At 42.8% G+C, this 15,741-nt stretch overlaps 1 protein-coding gene across 1 annotated transcript in view; it reads right to left on the bottom strand.

Moving 5' to 3' along the window:
* The window catches only part of rasa3 (RAS p21 protein activator 3), a 180,992-nt gene that overhangs the window by 119,413 nt on the left and 45,838 nt on the right, over positions 1-15,741 (bottom strand). Inside the window, exon 3 of the mRNA XM_060898657.1 lies at positions 9,027-9,130. Coding sequence (XP_060754640.1) covers positions 9,027-9,130 — 104 coding nt within the window. The remainder of the gene's footprint in view (positions 1-9,026; positions 9,131-15,741) is intronic.

The raw sequence follows: 15,741 nt of genomic DNA, 5'->3' as shown, positions 1-15,741 counted from the left end.
CACAAAAAAAAACAACCAACCAACCAAACAAACAAACAAACAAACAAAAAAACACTGAATTTAACTCACAGCATTCCAAAAAGACCTCACTAAAACACCCTCCACTCACTCGTAGCCTTTTTAAAGGCACTTGTCTGGTCTAGAGTCTGTACAGCATCTAGAAGGAGCTCACTCTGATGGCGTATTCACACCTACGTTGTTTGGTCCGGACTAAACGACCAAACGAACCAAATTTCCCTTGGTCCGGACCTTTTGGGTTGGTCTGAATACAAACCACCGAACTCTGGTCCGGACCAAACAAGCGGACCGAGACCGAGCTGCAAGGTCGGACTCGGTCCGGACCAAAGGAACCCTGGTGCGGATCTTTTGGAGGTGTGAAAGCAGACCGGACCTAATCCGACAGTTTTGCTTTTTTGTACCTCGGGAGCTTCCGTCGTTTGTCGAGCATTATGGGAAACAGAGTCTTGACACTCCACCGCAAAGTGCAAACACTGTTTCGGTTGTCAAGGGAACCTTACAACAGTCGTTCAGTCATTCAGACCAGTGGTAGGCTAGACTACAGAGTACAAAAAATGAGTAGGGGGCAAACGTGGGCCGAGGAAGAAACGCGTGGCCTTGTGGATATATGGGCAGATGTCCACATATCTGAGCTTTTGGAGAGAACACACAAAAATGCTGACGTGTTTGCTGTATTCAGTGAGAAAATGAAGGAGAAGGGGTTCACGCGCTCCCCAGAACAATGTTGGCTAAAAGTGAAGAAACTCCGTCAGACCTACATTAAAATCAGGGACATTCTTTCAAAAAGTGGCGGTACTAGCGACGCAAAAAAGAAATTCATCTATTGCGTGAAGAGCTAGAACTGTCACAACATGATGTGCGCTCATCAGCGCTATCCTCCGTAGCCGCCTTGCCCTTTGTCATCGTCGTTGATAAATTACTTGTACAACAGCATAGTAATCGCACAATTGTGAAAACAGTAAAAACTGGAAAAAACATATAGCTTTGATGACATTAAAAAGAATAACGGCACGGAAAGCCTCCATGACTACTTTTGAACTTAACGCTTTGTGTGCGTGTCGTCTCTGACCAATAGCTGAACGACCTCAGGGCGCGTGGCTTTGTGGACAGATTTTGGTCCGCTTACTAAAATGTACAGTGTGAAAGCGAACCGCACCAAAATGAAAACATAAAAAAACATTTGGTTCGGACCAAAGCAAGTGAACTATCGAACTATCCTGGTCTGAATACACTCTGAATGACTGAGAAAACAGTCGCAGTAAACGTAGGATCTGTAAGGTGGAGTTGAATTGTAATGAAAGATTCAAAGATTTCAGTAAAGTTCATTTATTCCCAAAACAAGCATCTCATCTCATCTCATTATCTGTAGCCGCTTTATCCTTCTACAGGGTCGCAGGCAAGCTGGAGCCTATCCCAGCTGACTACGGGCGAAAGGCGGGGTACACCCTGGACAAGTCGCCAGGTCATCGCAGGGCTGACACATAGACACAGACAACCATTCACACTCACATTCACACCTACGGTCAATTTAGAGCCACCAGTTAACCTAACCTGCATGTCTTTGGACTGTGGGGGAAACCGGAGCACCCGGAGGAAACCCATGCGGACACAGGGAGAACATGCAAACTCCACACAGAAAGGCCCTCGCCGGCCACGGGGCTCGAACCCAGGACCTTCTTGCTGTGAGGCGACAGCGCTAACCACTACACCACCGTGCCGCCCAAAACAAGCATACTTTGTTTGTTTGTTTTTCTTGAAACAAGATGAACCGCATTTGACAAATGTCCAAAATGTACTTACTTGTTTTAAAAAAAACGTGTTTTATTTTCAAATGTGCTCCAAATAAGACTTTTTCAAGACATTTTGTCTAAACAAGATTTTCAAGATGGACTGTCTAAAAACTAGCCTTTCTAGCTAAATGAGGTTTTGCTTGTTGGGCAATTATGTCCCATAATAAGGGCGGCTAGATGTTTTGACTTGAAAATAGACAAATAAACTTCCTAAGATTTTTATTTTTTGCAGTGTAGCAATATTGCAAACGATAAAAGGGGTAAGATATATTTATCTATGGGATAATTCGCTATGTAAATGATCTGTATTTACTGTAGAGCGTGTGGTTTACTATTTGAGACACAAAAGCATGTCTTTCCATTTAACTGAATGTACTTGCCACTAGCTTTTTTTTACATATATACTTATGTGGACGTCCTGAATTCAGCCTGGGAAAACGTAAAGGGCACCAGCGACCACTCGTAGTGATGAAAAGCACAAATGCACGCACGTGCCTGAAGCGAGCCAATCAGAATCACCGTTACAAATCAGGAAGAAAAAAACAAAACGGCGGTCACAGGGGAGGCGAGGGTGCTGGTTAATACGTCTTGTTTTTTGTACTGTACTCGCTCGAAAATCATTTTTGTGCTTAAAAAAGCTGACAATAGGTGTACCCGAACGGGCCTAACTCGCTAAAATATTTCTGGCATTTGGGCAATGCCTGGCGTTGAGGCTTGTACACGCCAGTTAACTGACGAGACAAGGACCGATCATGTGGAAATGGGCTTTCTGAGAGCGTCACTGCTATCATCAGCACTTTTACATTCCACTGTATATCACATTGCAACTGCCTTGATGTTTAAATAAGCTGTAATTTTGGACGGGATCTTTCCTTTCCCCTTCTTTTCCATGTTAATGGAAATCAACAATGACCCTGGAGCTTATAATCTTAAAATCTTTCCAACTTGCTTGAATTTACACTATAAACAAGAGGATGGTTCCATTTTCGGTCTAGTTTTGCTCAAGGTTTCTTCCTCGTGACTTCTCAGGGAGTTTTATCTTGCCACTGTCGCCTCTGGCTGGCTCATTAGGGATAAATCTGCATCTCTATCTACAGTGGTGCTTGAAAGTTTGTGAACCCTTTAGAATTTTCTATATTTCTGCATAAATATGACCTAAAACATCATCAGATTTTCACACAAGTCCTAAAAGTAGATAAAGAGAACCCAGTTAAACAAATGAGACAAAAATATTATACTTGGTCATTTATTTATTGAGGAAAATCATCCAATATTACATATCTGTGAGTGGCAAAAGTATGTGAACCTTTGCTTTCAGTATCTGGTGTGAGCCCCTTGTGCAGCAATAACTGCAACTAAACGTTTCCGTAACTGTTGATCAGTCCTGCACACCGGCTTGGAGGAATTTTAGCCCGTTCCTCCGTACAGAACAGCTTCAACTCTGGGATGTTGGTGGGTTTCCTCACATGAACTGCTCGCTTCAGGTCCTTCCACAACATTTCCATTGGATTAAGGTCAGGACTTTGACTTGGCCATTCCGAAACATTAACTTTATTCTTCTTTAACCATTCTTTGGTAGAACGACTTGTGTGCTTAGGGTCATTGTCTTGCTGCATGACCCACCTTCTCTTGAGATTCAGTTCATGGACAGATGTCCTGACATTTTCCTTTAGAATTCGCTGGTATAATTCAGAATTCATTGTTTCATCAATGATGGCAAGCCGTCCTGGCCCAGATGCAGCAAAACAGGCCCAAACCATGATACTACCACCACCATGTTTCACAAATGGGATAAGGTTCTCATGCTGGAATGCAGTGTTTTCCTTTCTCCAAACATAACGCTTCTCATTTCAACCAAAAAGTTCTATTTTGGCCTCATCCGTCCAGAAAACATTTTTCCAATAGCCTTCTGGCTTGTCCACGTGAGCTTTAGCAAACTGCAGACGAGCAGCAATGTTCTTTTTGGAGAGCAGTGGCTTTCTCCTTGCAACCTTGCCATGCACACCATTGTTGTTCAGTGTTCTCCTGATGGTGGACTCATGAACATTAACATTAGCCAATGTGAGAGAGGCCTTCAGTTGCTTAGAAGTTACCCTGGGGTCCTTTGTGACCTCGCTGACTATTACACGCCTTGCTCTTGGAGTGATCTTTGTTGATCGTCCACTCCTGGGGAGGGTAACAATGGTCGTGAATTTCCTCCATTTGTACACAATCTGTCTGACTGTGGATTGGTGGAGTCCAAACTCTTTAGAGATGCTTTTGTAACCTTTTCCAACCTGATGAGCATCAACAACGCTTTTTCTGAGGTCCTCAGAAATCTCCTTTGTTCGTGCCATGATACACTTCCACAAACATGTGTTGTGAAGATCAGACTTTGATAGATCCCTGTTATTTAAATAAAACAGGGTGCCCACTCACACCTGATTGTCATCCCATTGATTGACTTAATTTCACCTTCAAATTAACTGCTAATCCTAGAGGTTCACATACTTTTGCCACTCACAGATATGTAATATTGGATTGTTTTCCTCAGTAAATAAATGGCCAAGTATAATATTTTTGTCTCGCTTGTTTAACTGGATTCTCTTTATCTACTTTAAGGACTGTGTGAAAATCTGATGATGTTTTAGGTCATATTTATGCAGAAATATAGAAAATTCTAAAGGGTTCACAAACTTTCAAGCACCATCGTATACCTGAGTATCTGCAAAGCGCTTTGTGGCAATATCCATTATTAACTGTGCTATAGAAAAAACTGAACTGAATCATATCAACATTCCTTCAGTATTTGTGAGATTTTTCGATTGTGGCTTACTGTTGTGCTAATACTGTTAATAATAACAGCGTAATACTGTGACCAGGAAAATGGCATGACATGATAACATGATGTTCAGTTTTCAGGAGGTAATTTCACGTTTTCGCCTCAGACACTTCTTCATAATTGAGGGTCAGGAATGCCTTACAGCATCTGGCTTGTTATTTTGAAGCTTTGAGTGTTGTGGTATAGCAAAGTCGAAACAACACACTGTAAAAACGATTCTGCTTTCAGTAGACTGCTCACTCATATCTGTTCAACGTATGAAGCCCGTTACATTCACAGTGTTTCTGTTTCAGGGAAAAGAGCAAACCTCTTGGTGTCGCTAATCCGTTCATACTCGCACATCTGACTGATGAGAAGTCACGGTGTGTGAGCTGATGCTCACAGCACAGCCATCAAGCTCCTTACCGCAGTGACCTACAAACAGTTCTGGGTAACGTGAAAATAATTGCAGTTCAATGTTGTCAAGCAGTTTTACAAACATCTCATCTACTCAGCAAAATTTCTAAACCTTGTTCTTCGGCGAACTTGGCCACTCATGCCTCTTTTCCACCAAAGCAGTTCCAGTGCTGGTTCGGGGCCAGTGCTGTTGCTGGTTCACAACTGGTTCAACTTGCGAGCCAGCTGAGAACCAGTTTGCTTTTCCATAGCTCGCGGTGCTAAGTGAAGACACGTCATTACGTCGCTGTATACGTCAGTTACGTCGTTGTATACATCATTACGTCGCTGTATATGTCAGTTACGGCGCTACGTTTGCATAAACCTTGGCGCAAATATCGAAGCAAAAACAACACGGAAGAAGCAGCAGCAGCAACAACAACAATAATAATAACGTATGACTTCGCGTTTGTACAGCTGCTGCTTCTCGTCGCTTAAAAATGGCGATCTTTCGCGGTCTTGTTATTGTTGTTGGTCTTAACAACTCCGCCCCCCCGCTGACGTAAGCGGTTCTTTCCTCTGGCCCAGCAGAGAGTTGGTGCTAGCCTGGAACCGGTTTTTCTGGCCCCAGAGCCAGTTCTTTGTCAGTGGAAACAGAAAACCCGGTTCCAAACTAAGCACTGGCCCCGAACCAGCCCTGGAACTGCTTTGGTGGAAAAGGGGCATCAGTGGGTGTGTTTTCATTCTGTACACGAAGGTAAGTCCATCCTTACTGATCCTACAATCCTACTTAAGCTGTGACGTTTACATTTGATTTTTTTCCCATTCTTTTAAGAATCTACAAAACAGTGAATCCAAACGAGAAGTTCTTAATAAACCTCTGACGTGAAGAAAAAAAGGTGTTCTGTAGTTGTATAAGCTGTAAACATTTTGTTCATGACTATTTAAAAATGTACTGCACACTTTGCGCTGTAAACTAAATGATATGACTGTACTGTGATGAAACACATCAGTGCTGGGGTTAATGTTGACAAAATTACCATTTTTATTTAAAAAAAAATCAACTTTTCATGGGTTGAAAATGATTCAAAATGGCATCTCCTGGTTAAACTGACGGTGGTGTAGTGGTTAGCACTGTCGCCTCACAGCAAGAAGGCTCTGGGTTCGAGCCCAGTGGCCGATGAGGGCCTTTCTGTGTGGAGTTTGCATGTTCTCCCCGTGTCTGTGTGGGTTTCCTCCACAGTCCAAAGACATGCAGGTTAGGCTAACATGGGCTGAAGTGCCCTTGAGCAAGGCCTTGAACCCCCAACTGCTCCCTGGGTGCTGTAGTATAGCTGCCCACTGCTCTGGGTGTGGGGCGGCACGGTGGTGTAGTGGTTAGCACTGTCGCCTCACAGCAAGAAGGTCCGGGTTCGAGCCCCGTGGCCGGCGAGGGCCTTTCTGTGTGGAGTTTGCATGTTCTCCCCGTGTCCGTGTGGGTTTCCTCCGGGTGCTCCGGTTTCCCCCACAGTCCAAAGACATGCAGGTTAGGTTAACTGGTGACTCTAAATTGACCGTAGGTGTGAATGTGAGTGTGAATGGTTGTCTGTGTCTATGTGTCAGCCCTGTGATGACCTGGCGACTTGTCCAGGGTGTACCCCGCCTTTCGCCCGTAGTCAGCTGGGATAGGCTCCAGCTTGCCTGCGACCCTGTAGAAGGATAAAGCGGCTACAGATAATGAGATGAGATGAGATGCTCTGGGTGTGTGTGTGTGTTCAGTGCTTCTGGTGGATTAAATGCAGAGGACGAATTTCACTGTGATTGAGTGTACATGTGACAAATAAAGGCTTCTTCTTCTTCTTCCAAAATCATCTTGAACCTTATAAGGACATAGCTACTTCTCCATTTCATGAAATTCATCTCATCTCATCTCATTATCTCTAGCCGCTTTATCCTTCTACAGGGTCGCAGGCAAGCTGGAGCCTATCCCAGCTGACTACGGGCGAAAGGCGGGGTACACCCTGGACAAGTCGCCAGGTCATCACAGGGCTGACACATAGACACAGACAACCATTCACACTCACATTCACACCTACGGTCAATTTAGAGTCACCAGTTAACCTAACCTGCATGTCTTTGGACTGTGGGGGAAACCGGAGTACCCGGAGGAAACCCACGCGGACACGGGGAGAACATGCAAACTCCACACAGAAAGGCCCTCGCCGGCCCCGGGGCTCGAACCCAGGACCTTCTTGCTGTGAGGCGACAGCGCTAACCACTACACCACCGTGCCGCCCCATTTCATGAAATTTTTTATTTAAAATAAATAAATAAATAAATCCCTGCCCTTAAGTGTGTCTGTGAAACTGCGCTCATTTTTAAATATATGTTGATCTGAGACTTATTGAGCAAGTAAGTCTGCACACTTCCCGCTTCACACATCCACACCCTCCCATCCCTGCCCCGGGGTTAAATTCACACTGTAATCGTTTTTCATTAAAGCTGGACTGCCTTTCAGATTTTTCAAGTGTAGATCATTAAAAAAAAAAAATTTCCCCGACACCCAATTATTTTTGTTTAGTGGACCAAAAGCTACTGAATTCAAATCACAGACATCCAATTTTATTTATTTATTTTTTTAAATGAACAATTAATGAATTTAGGGTCACATGGCCCTAAATTCGCCACTATTTTTTCCTGCTTCACCATGATGCAATACAAGATACTACATCATACATCATGATGTGGTGGGCTTTCCCTGTTCACGCAACGCATACAAATTTGAAACAGGAGAGAAAAATGGAGGACGTAAGTGTGCAAATGAAACGTGAAAGACCGACTGCAGTAACAGAAAGCGAGAAGAAATATATGTTATTTACCAGCTGGGAGGTCCATATCGTGAAATACGGTCATGGTATTTCACGATACGGACCGACCTTAAGCTGATAAATAATATATTTATTTTTTTCTTGATCAAATTCTAACAGAAAACGAGAGCGCTGGAAAGGGAAAACTGAGCCAAGCCGCCATTTTGAATCCTCATTCACGGCTGTAATGCAAATTGCTTCGTCCTCAGTATACAAGTGCACTTCCATGGCAGGAAAAAACTACATTTTGCCGCCTATGTAGTCCCCTATTTATACAAAATTGAGTCATTCAGGATTCAGCCATGTTTTTGCTCGGCGTTAGCAACAGTTACAGGTTTTTAGCTTTCTCCTGAAATGTTTTCTTTTATTTCTTCTTCCTCAGGGTAGTAAAACTCGCTTTCGCTGTGAACACTGTCATTATCGCTATCCATGCTGTAAAATTAATGCTATTCTCCTGAGAAATGCTGGCAAACATTTATAAGATTTTTGATAATCTTATAAATAAATCTTGTAAAAAAAAGATAAATGTTGACAAAAAATGATACTATGTTTGTTGCTGTTGTGAACGAGCGAGTCACCAGAGGTCCGTAACCGGGGTCTGTACCGTAGGATACGGACCCGCTCGCCAGCCAATCAGAGCGCAGGATTTGATGAAAACCGCACCGTGAAAAAAATAAAAGACTTTATGTTATATACGAAGGAAAGGAAATGCAGGACCAAGCTAATAAATATCGGCGGTCCGTGAGCACCTCGGTGTGATCAGCTGTTCGTTTAGCGACAGAATGATGGAACTCTCAGTGCACGGTCAAGGTAAACCTGCCCATGCGCACACGGACTTCCTCTGTCTGCTTGACTGTGCGAAGCGAGTGATTAAATTAAATAACTTCCCAGCCACAGAATGGCCTGATATTTTTTTAGATATTACAAAAATAAACATATATCACAATGACCACATTTCCGAGGGAAATAAATTTCACTGCTTTTATGAAACCCAAAGGCCGTCTACTTTTAATGCTGTCTACTTTTTATCATTAAAATGGAAAAGCATTAAAAATGGCCATCCTTGCTTCATTATGGCTTGCACCCTGTCCTGTTCCTCACACTCAGCACTGGACACGCCCGCCGCTACAAACTTTGCAGTGTGGAATGAACGATTAACCCAATGCGGAGACTCACCGATGCTGGAGTCCCTCCTGAAGACGTCCCTGTCGAAGATGTAGAAGGAGAGGTGGCGGAAGCTGCGTGGGATTTCACAATAAAAGTCTTCGCCGTAGAAAGGACTGCGGTCAAAGAGGGAAACAGAACAAAACTTTCACTGTCAGTCACAATGGATAGACATTATGAGATTAATATCAGAACCCTCATCACTCTCTAAATCAGGAAATACATTTTAAAACATCCATCCATTATCTCTAGCCGCTTTATCCTGTTCTACAGGGTCGCAGGCAAGCTGGAGCCTATCCCAGCTGACTATGGGCGAAAGGCAGGGTACACCCTGGACAAGTCACCAGGTCATCACAGGGCTGACACATAGACAGACAACCATTCACACTCACATTCACACCTACGGTCAATTTAGAGTCACCAGTTAACCTAACCTGCATGTCTTTGGACTGTGGGGGAAACCGGAGCACCCGGAGGAAACCCACGCAGACACGGGGAGAACATGCAAACTCTGCACAGAAAGGCCCTCGCCGGCCACGGGGCTCGAACCCGGATCTTCTTGCTGTGAGGCGACAGCGCTAACCACTACACCACCATGCCACCCCTAAGACTTTCGCACAGTCCCGTATGTCCTAACAAAATATTCCCATAAGAACTGCTTTTCAGTCGAAAATCGTATTTTCTCCCAAAAATATTGACACCCCTACTCCATTATTATGTTATGTTAATTTCTTATAATGATATCGACTACAGTAGCATGTAGTGCTTACCCTGAAACAGTGATGTGGGATTTAAATAACAATTTATGAACACGTCATTTTTCCCAACGATACTACACAATACTTTGATGACAGAAGAGAATGGGCCACACAGACAAACTGATCCTGTCGGTTCTTAGAACTCAAATATAAGATTATTTAGCTTACTTTTAGACACTTTTACTCATTTCAAACTTTACATTTTCTGATTGTGTTGATAAGCTAATTTTAAGCATTTCGTTCTCGAAAGAAGCAAAATTATTTGCCAATAGACGAACATTTAAAGCTTGAAATGAGTAAAACCATCTAAAAGTAAGCTTATACTTGAGTTCTAAGAATCTTCTAATAAGAAATATTAGATAAATTCACTCATATTGAAGATATGTTTTCTTAACAAGATATCATTTTTTGCAGTGTGAGAATAATATCTATCATCTCAATGGAACAAAAAAAAAAAGAGAGAGCACAATATCCCAGCTGGCAACCCTGCCATAACTCTGGTAAAATGCGACTGAATTGAATGAAACTGTACCATGCATATCATCGACATATAACAAAGAATCTTGTCAAGTTTCATGAAATTCCTCCAAAAATTGGGAGAGGACTTGATTTCAGAAGGTGAGTACCCTTCCTGGGACGGACAGACGGACAGCGCCATGACATAATCCCCCTTCGGGCCTTTCGGCTGGCAGGGGATAAAAACTTTTTGCCAAATTACATGAAATTCCTCCAAAAACTGTGAGGGAAGTTGATTTCAGAAAGCAAGCACACCTTGATGAAATTGCCAAAGTACAAGTTTGTTAATAATCGAGGGCATAACTGGTAAAATCTGCCCAAATTAAACGAAATTTCAATCTGCGTATAACTGTCATATAACAAAGCCTTTTGCCAAGTTTGGTGAAATTCCTCCACAAATTGTGAGAGGAGGTGATTTCAGAAGCCGAGCACACCTTCATGAAATTGTCAAAGTACAGTGGTATACAAAAGTTTGGGCACTCCAATACATTTGAGTTCTTGGGTAACTCTTACCAAGGTTCCAGACTTTAATTAGCTTATTGAGCTGTGGCTTGTTCAAATTCTTCGTTAGGAAAGGTCAGATGATGCAGATTTCAAAGCTGTATAAATTCTCTGACTCCTCAAACTTGTCCCTAAAATCAACAGCCATGGGCTCCTCTAAGCAACTCCCTCGCATTCTGAATAATAAAATAATTGATGCTGACAAAGCAGGAGAAGGCTACAAGAGCGTAGCAAAGTGTTTTCAGGTAGGTGTTTCCTCAGATTGTAATGTTATTAAGAAATGGCAGTTAACAGAAACAGTGGAGATCAAGGTGAGGTCTGGAAGATGAAGAAAACTTTCTGAAAGAACTGCTCGTTGGATTGCTAGAAAGGCAAATAAAACCCCCTGTTTGACTGCAAAAGACCTTCAGAAAGATTTAGCAGACCCTGGAGTGGTGGTGCACTGTTCTACTATGCAGCGACACCTGAACAAATATGACCTTCATGGGAGAGTCATCAGAAGAAAACCGTTCCTGCATCCTAGCCACAAAATTCAGCATCTGAAGTTTGCAAATGAGAATCTAAATAAGCCTGATGCATTTTGGAAACAAGTCCTGTGGACTGATGAAATCAAAATAGAACTTTTTGGCCACAATGTGCAAAAGGTATGTTTGGAGAAAAAAGGGTGCCAAATTCCAGGAAAAGAACACCTCTCCAACTCTGAAGCATGGGTGTGGATCGATCATGCTTTGGGGTTGTGTTGCAGCCAGTGGCACAGGGCACATTTCATTGGTCAAGGGAAGCAAGGATTCGAATAAATACCAGCAACTTCTGGAAGCAAACATCATACCATCTGTAAAAAAGTTGAAGTTAAAAAGAGGACGGGTCCTACAATAAGATGATGATCCAACACACACCTCAAACTCTACAATGGAATACCTCAAGAGGCCCAAGCTGAAGGTTTTGCCCTGGCCCTCACAGTCCCCTGACCTAAACATCATTGAAAATCTGTGGATAGATCTCAAAAGAGCAGTGCATGCAAGACAGCCCGAGAAACTTGTAGCACTGGAAGCCTTTTGCAAGGACGAATGTGTGAAAATCCCCCAGGTAAGAACTGAAAGATAATTAGCTGGCTACAAAGAGTGTTTACAAGCTGTGATGCTTGCCAAAGGGGGTGTTACTAGGTACTAACCATGCAGGGTTACCGCCTAGTGGTAGCGTGTCCGCCTCTTGATCGGGAGATCGGGAGTTCTATTCACGGTCGGGTCATACCAAAGACCATCATAAAAATGGTACCTACCGCCATCTGGCAAGGCACGCTGCAATACAGATGTGCATGGGGAGTTAAACTCTCGTGGTTACCAGAGGACTAGCCCCCCACTGTAACCCTAGCTATGTAATAGGTGAGAGGCCGAGGGCTATGGAAACAGAGATCGGCGCCGCCCGATGCGCCACATACAGGTTGGGCCTGGTTAGTACTTGAGTGGGAGACTGCCTAGGAATACCAGGTACTGTAAGGCGTGGGAAGGACTTTGACTTTTTTTGAACCATGCAGGGTGCCCAAACTTTTGCTTCGGGCCCTTTTCCTTTTTTGGTATTTTACGCCTGTAAATGATGGAAATAAAAATGTAATCTTGCGGAAAATATTAAAGAAATGTGTCATCTTTACCTTTATGCCTTTTGGTGATCAGTTCATCTTCTGCTCACTCAACTATTCAAAGTAACAGACATTTTCAGCAAGGGTGCCCAAACTTTTGCATCCCACTGTACAAGGTTGTTAATCAAGGGCTGTAACTCTGGTAAAATGCGACCGAATTGAATAAAATGCGCACTGCTAACATATAACACAGCCTTTTGCCAAGTTTGGTGAAATTCCTCCAAAAATTGTGAGAGGAGTTGACTTCAGAAGGTGAGTACCCTTCCCAGGACGGACGGATGGACGGACATCGCCACGACATAATCCCACTTCGGGCCTTTCGGCCAGCGGGGGATAAAAACCTGTATCTAAAGTAAAGAATTTTGTCCTGAGAGAGTTACAGTATCAGAAAGGTCTCATACACTTAAAGCTGTTTGTTTCTGTGAAGACACACCCACACTTGATATTTTTCCATTCCTCTGTTTGTTTTGTCTTCCTTATAGACCCTTCTTTTTGAGTGGGAACAAGCAGTGTGTGATTGTTTGTCCTACATGATGACTGGTCTCTCCATACACTCACATGGGCAGTGCTGATTACTCAGAGTTGGTGTTTTGAGATGATGTAAACACACCTATCATCCACTCCTCTTTCTAACACACACACACACACACACACACACACACACACACACACACACACACACACACACAGGGTTTCCGAGGCATGTAATGAAACAACCAATTCATGATTTGATTTGAGTCACAATACTGGGTTCATGACTCGATTTTCCCATGATGTACCGTATGAAAAATATTAAATGATGAAAATTTTATTACCAAAAAAAAGCAACATTTATTTTCCTGTTCTCTCCCAACTGAAATATTCCTTTTGTTAAATAAAAAAAAAAACTTGCTTGATTTTCCTAATCACCAACAATAATTATTTACCCACTGTAGGTACACACAGTCCCTTTTAGAACTACAGATCCCATCAACCAACTTCCGCGATGACCTACGTCACGCCTGGGCGGGATTACCTACGTCACTTCCTTCATGACTCTATAGACCCCTTTCACATGACGTCACCGTGCCGCGAGATTTTATTAGGCGCCATATTGGAAGACCAAGTACATGCACTCACAATATAAAACAAAGTACGAGCGAGAGTAAAGTGACACGATGGCTGATAATTCTGGTTATGCGAGTACATTACCAGCTGCAGAAAGGGCACGGTATGTGGAGAAACTGGCTGTGATTGATGGGTTTGACCCATATGATAAGACTCGCGGCAAGGGAGAATGGAAACATAAGGAGGACCTGACACCAATTCTGCCATCTGTTTGCTACCCAGACATTGTAAACTATTTCTTGTTTACACACAGTGCCTACACTCAGTGTTCGAACTATGCCGATATTTTCGGGGGGTCCCTTTTTTTCCCTTGGGGCGCTTGCGCTTGTCTCGGAGCGCGGATCTCCAAACACATGAGAAGCCTATCTTACGCACATATCACGCGGACTCCACACCTCCACACACGCATCGCGTCTGAAGTCATAACTCATCAGGGGAAATCATGTCCGCATTGGCATGTTCAAAAAACAACCTCGCGTCAACAATGATACCACACGCAAGAAAAGAAAAAAACAGTCAGGCTACTCAACAACCAACCTGGCAGCAGCGAGCAAGCCCCAAACCATCCTAAATTATTATTATTATTAAATTGTAGAAGTCTGGGAGGCTTGCTCCTCATACAGTTATCAACTTGGGGCCAATTTAGCATGTTTTAAATCTGAATTTCTTGCGTTTGCTTACCTCAAAGTGTCCGCAGATCATGCACAGACTTATCCATTATATCCACAGTTTTTTGCCAAGTCTCACACAGGTTTCTTTCAAGTCTACTGTTGGGCCAATAAATCATAAATAAAACAGCTCAGATTTGTTTGTTTAAGTCGTTTGCCACTGCACTTTATTCTCGTGGGTTCACATACCGCTGCCGTTATTTCCCCCAATCACGAGTTTGTTGGTCTTCCAAAATGGTGCAGGGTCTGTTTACTTCCGGTTTCGGGTGACGTCAGTGAAATAAATCAGTTGAAATTTAGGCTATAGAGGGATTTCACTGACGTCACCCGAAACCGGAAGTAAACAGACCCTGCACCATTTTGGAAGACCAACAAACTCGTGATTAGGGGGAAATAACGGCAGCGGTATGTGAACCCACGAGAATAAAGTGCAGTGACAAACGACTTAAACAAACAAATCTGAGCTGTTTTATTTATGATTTATTGGCCCAACAGTAGACTTGAAAGAAACCTGTGTGAGGCTTGGCAAAAAACTGTGGATATAATGGATAAGTCTGTGCATGATCTGCGGACACTTTGAGGTAAGCAAACGCAAGAAATTCAGATTTAAAACATGCTAAATTGGCCCCAAGTTGATAACTGTATGAGGAGCAAGCCTCCCAGACTTCTACAATTTAATAATAATAATAATAATAATAATAATAATAATAATAATAATAATAATAATAATTTAGGATGGTTTGGGGCTTGCTCTCCCTCCTATTATATAAATAAAGCATAGTTGTTGTGTAGGCATATATCATAAATACATATGTATAATTTGGATAAATTAACCTAAATTATGGATACCTTAATAGTAACAAAAAGTATTAATTTTTCAACTGAAAAGATATTATTAAAAGATAAATATCAACAAGATTACCTTGGCCATAACTATGTGTAGGTTATTCTTAATAACAGCTGTAATATCACGAACCAAGCCACTAACAACATAATTGTAAGCCTGTAGCCCTTTGTAGGCCTTCAAGTCATCAGCAGTGTAGGCACTGGGTGTAAACAACAAATAGTTTACAATGTCTGGGTAGCAAACAGATGGCAGAATTGGTGTCAGGTCCTCCTTATGTTTCCATTCTCCCTTGCCGCGAGTCTTATCATATGGGTCAAACCCATCAATCACAGCCAGTTTCTCCACATACCGTGCCCTTTCTGCAGCTGGTAATGTACTCACATAACCAGAATTATCATCCATCGTGTCACTTTACTCTCGCTCATACTTTGTTTTATATTGTGAGTGCATGTACTTGGTCTTCCAATATGGCGCCTAACAAAATCTCGCGGCGCGGTGACGTCATGCGGTAGCCCTCTATGTGACCCAGAAACTCCCAGCTCGGTCTCTCTCACTGATGGACTGCCTTGTCTACAGGCACAAAGAGATCTGCTCATCAGAACGCCCAAGATAAAGACGTCTTTCTTGCAAGAAAAAGAGATTTAGCGCGCTTTCGTTTGCCACTGGCCACGGTAAAACTACTTGAGTTGCGCTG

This window comes from Neoarius graeffei, chromosome 18 (assembly GCF_027579695.1).
Source record: "Neoarius graeffei isolate fNeoGra1 chromosome 18, fNeoGra1.pri, whole genome shotgun sequence".
Classification (NCBI taxonomy): Eukaryota; Metazoa; Chordata; class Actinopteri; order Siluriformes; family Ariidae; genus Neoarius; species Neoarius graeffei.
The sequence above is the reverse complement of the archived record's forward strand: the minus strand, read 5'-3'. Positions and strand labels throughout refer to the sequence as shown.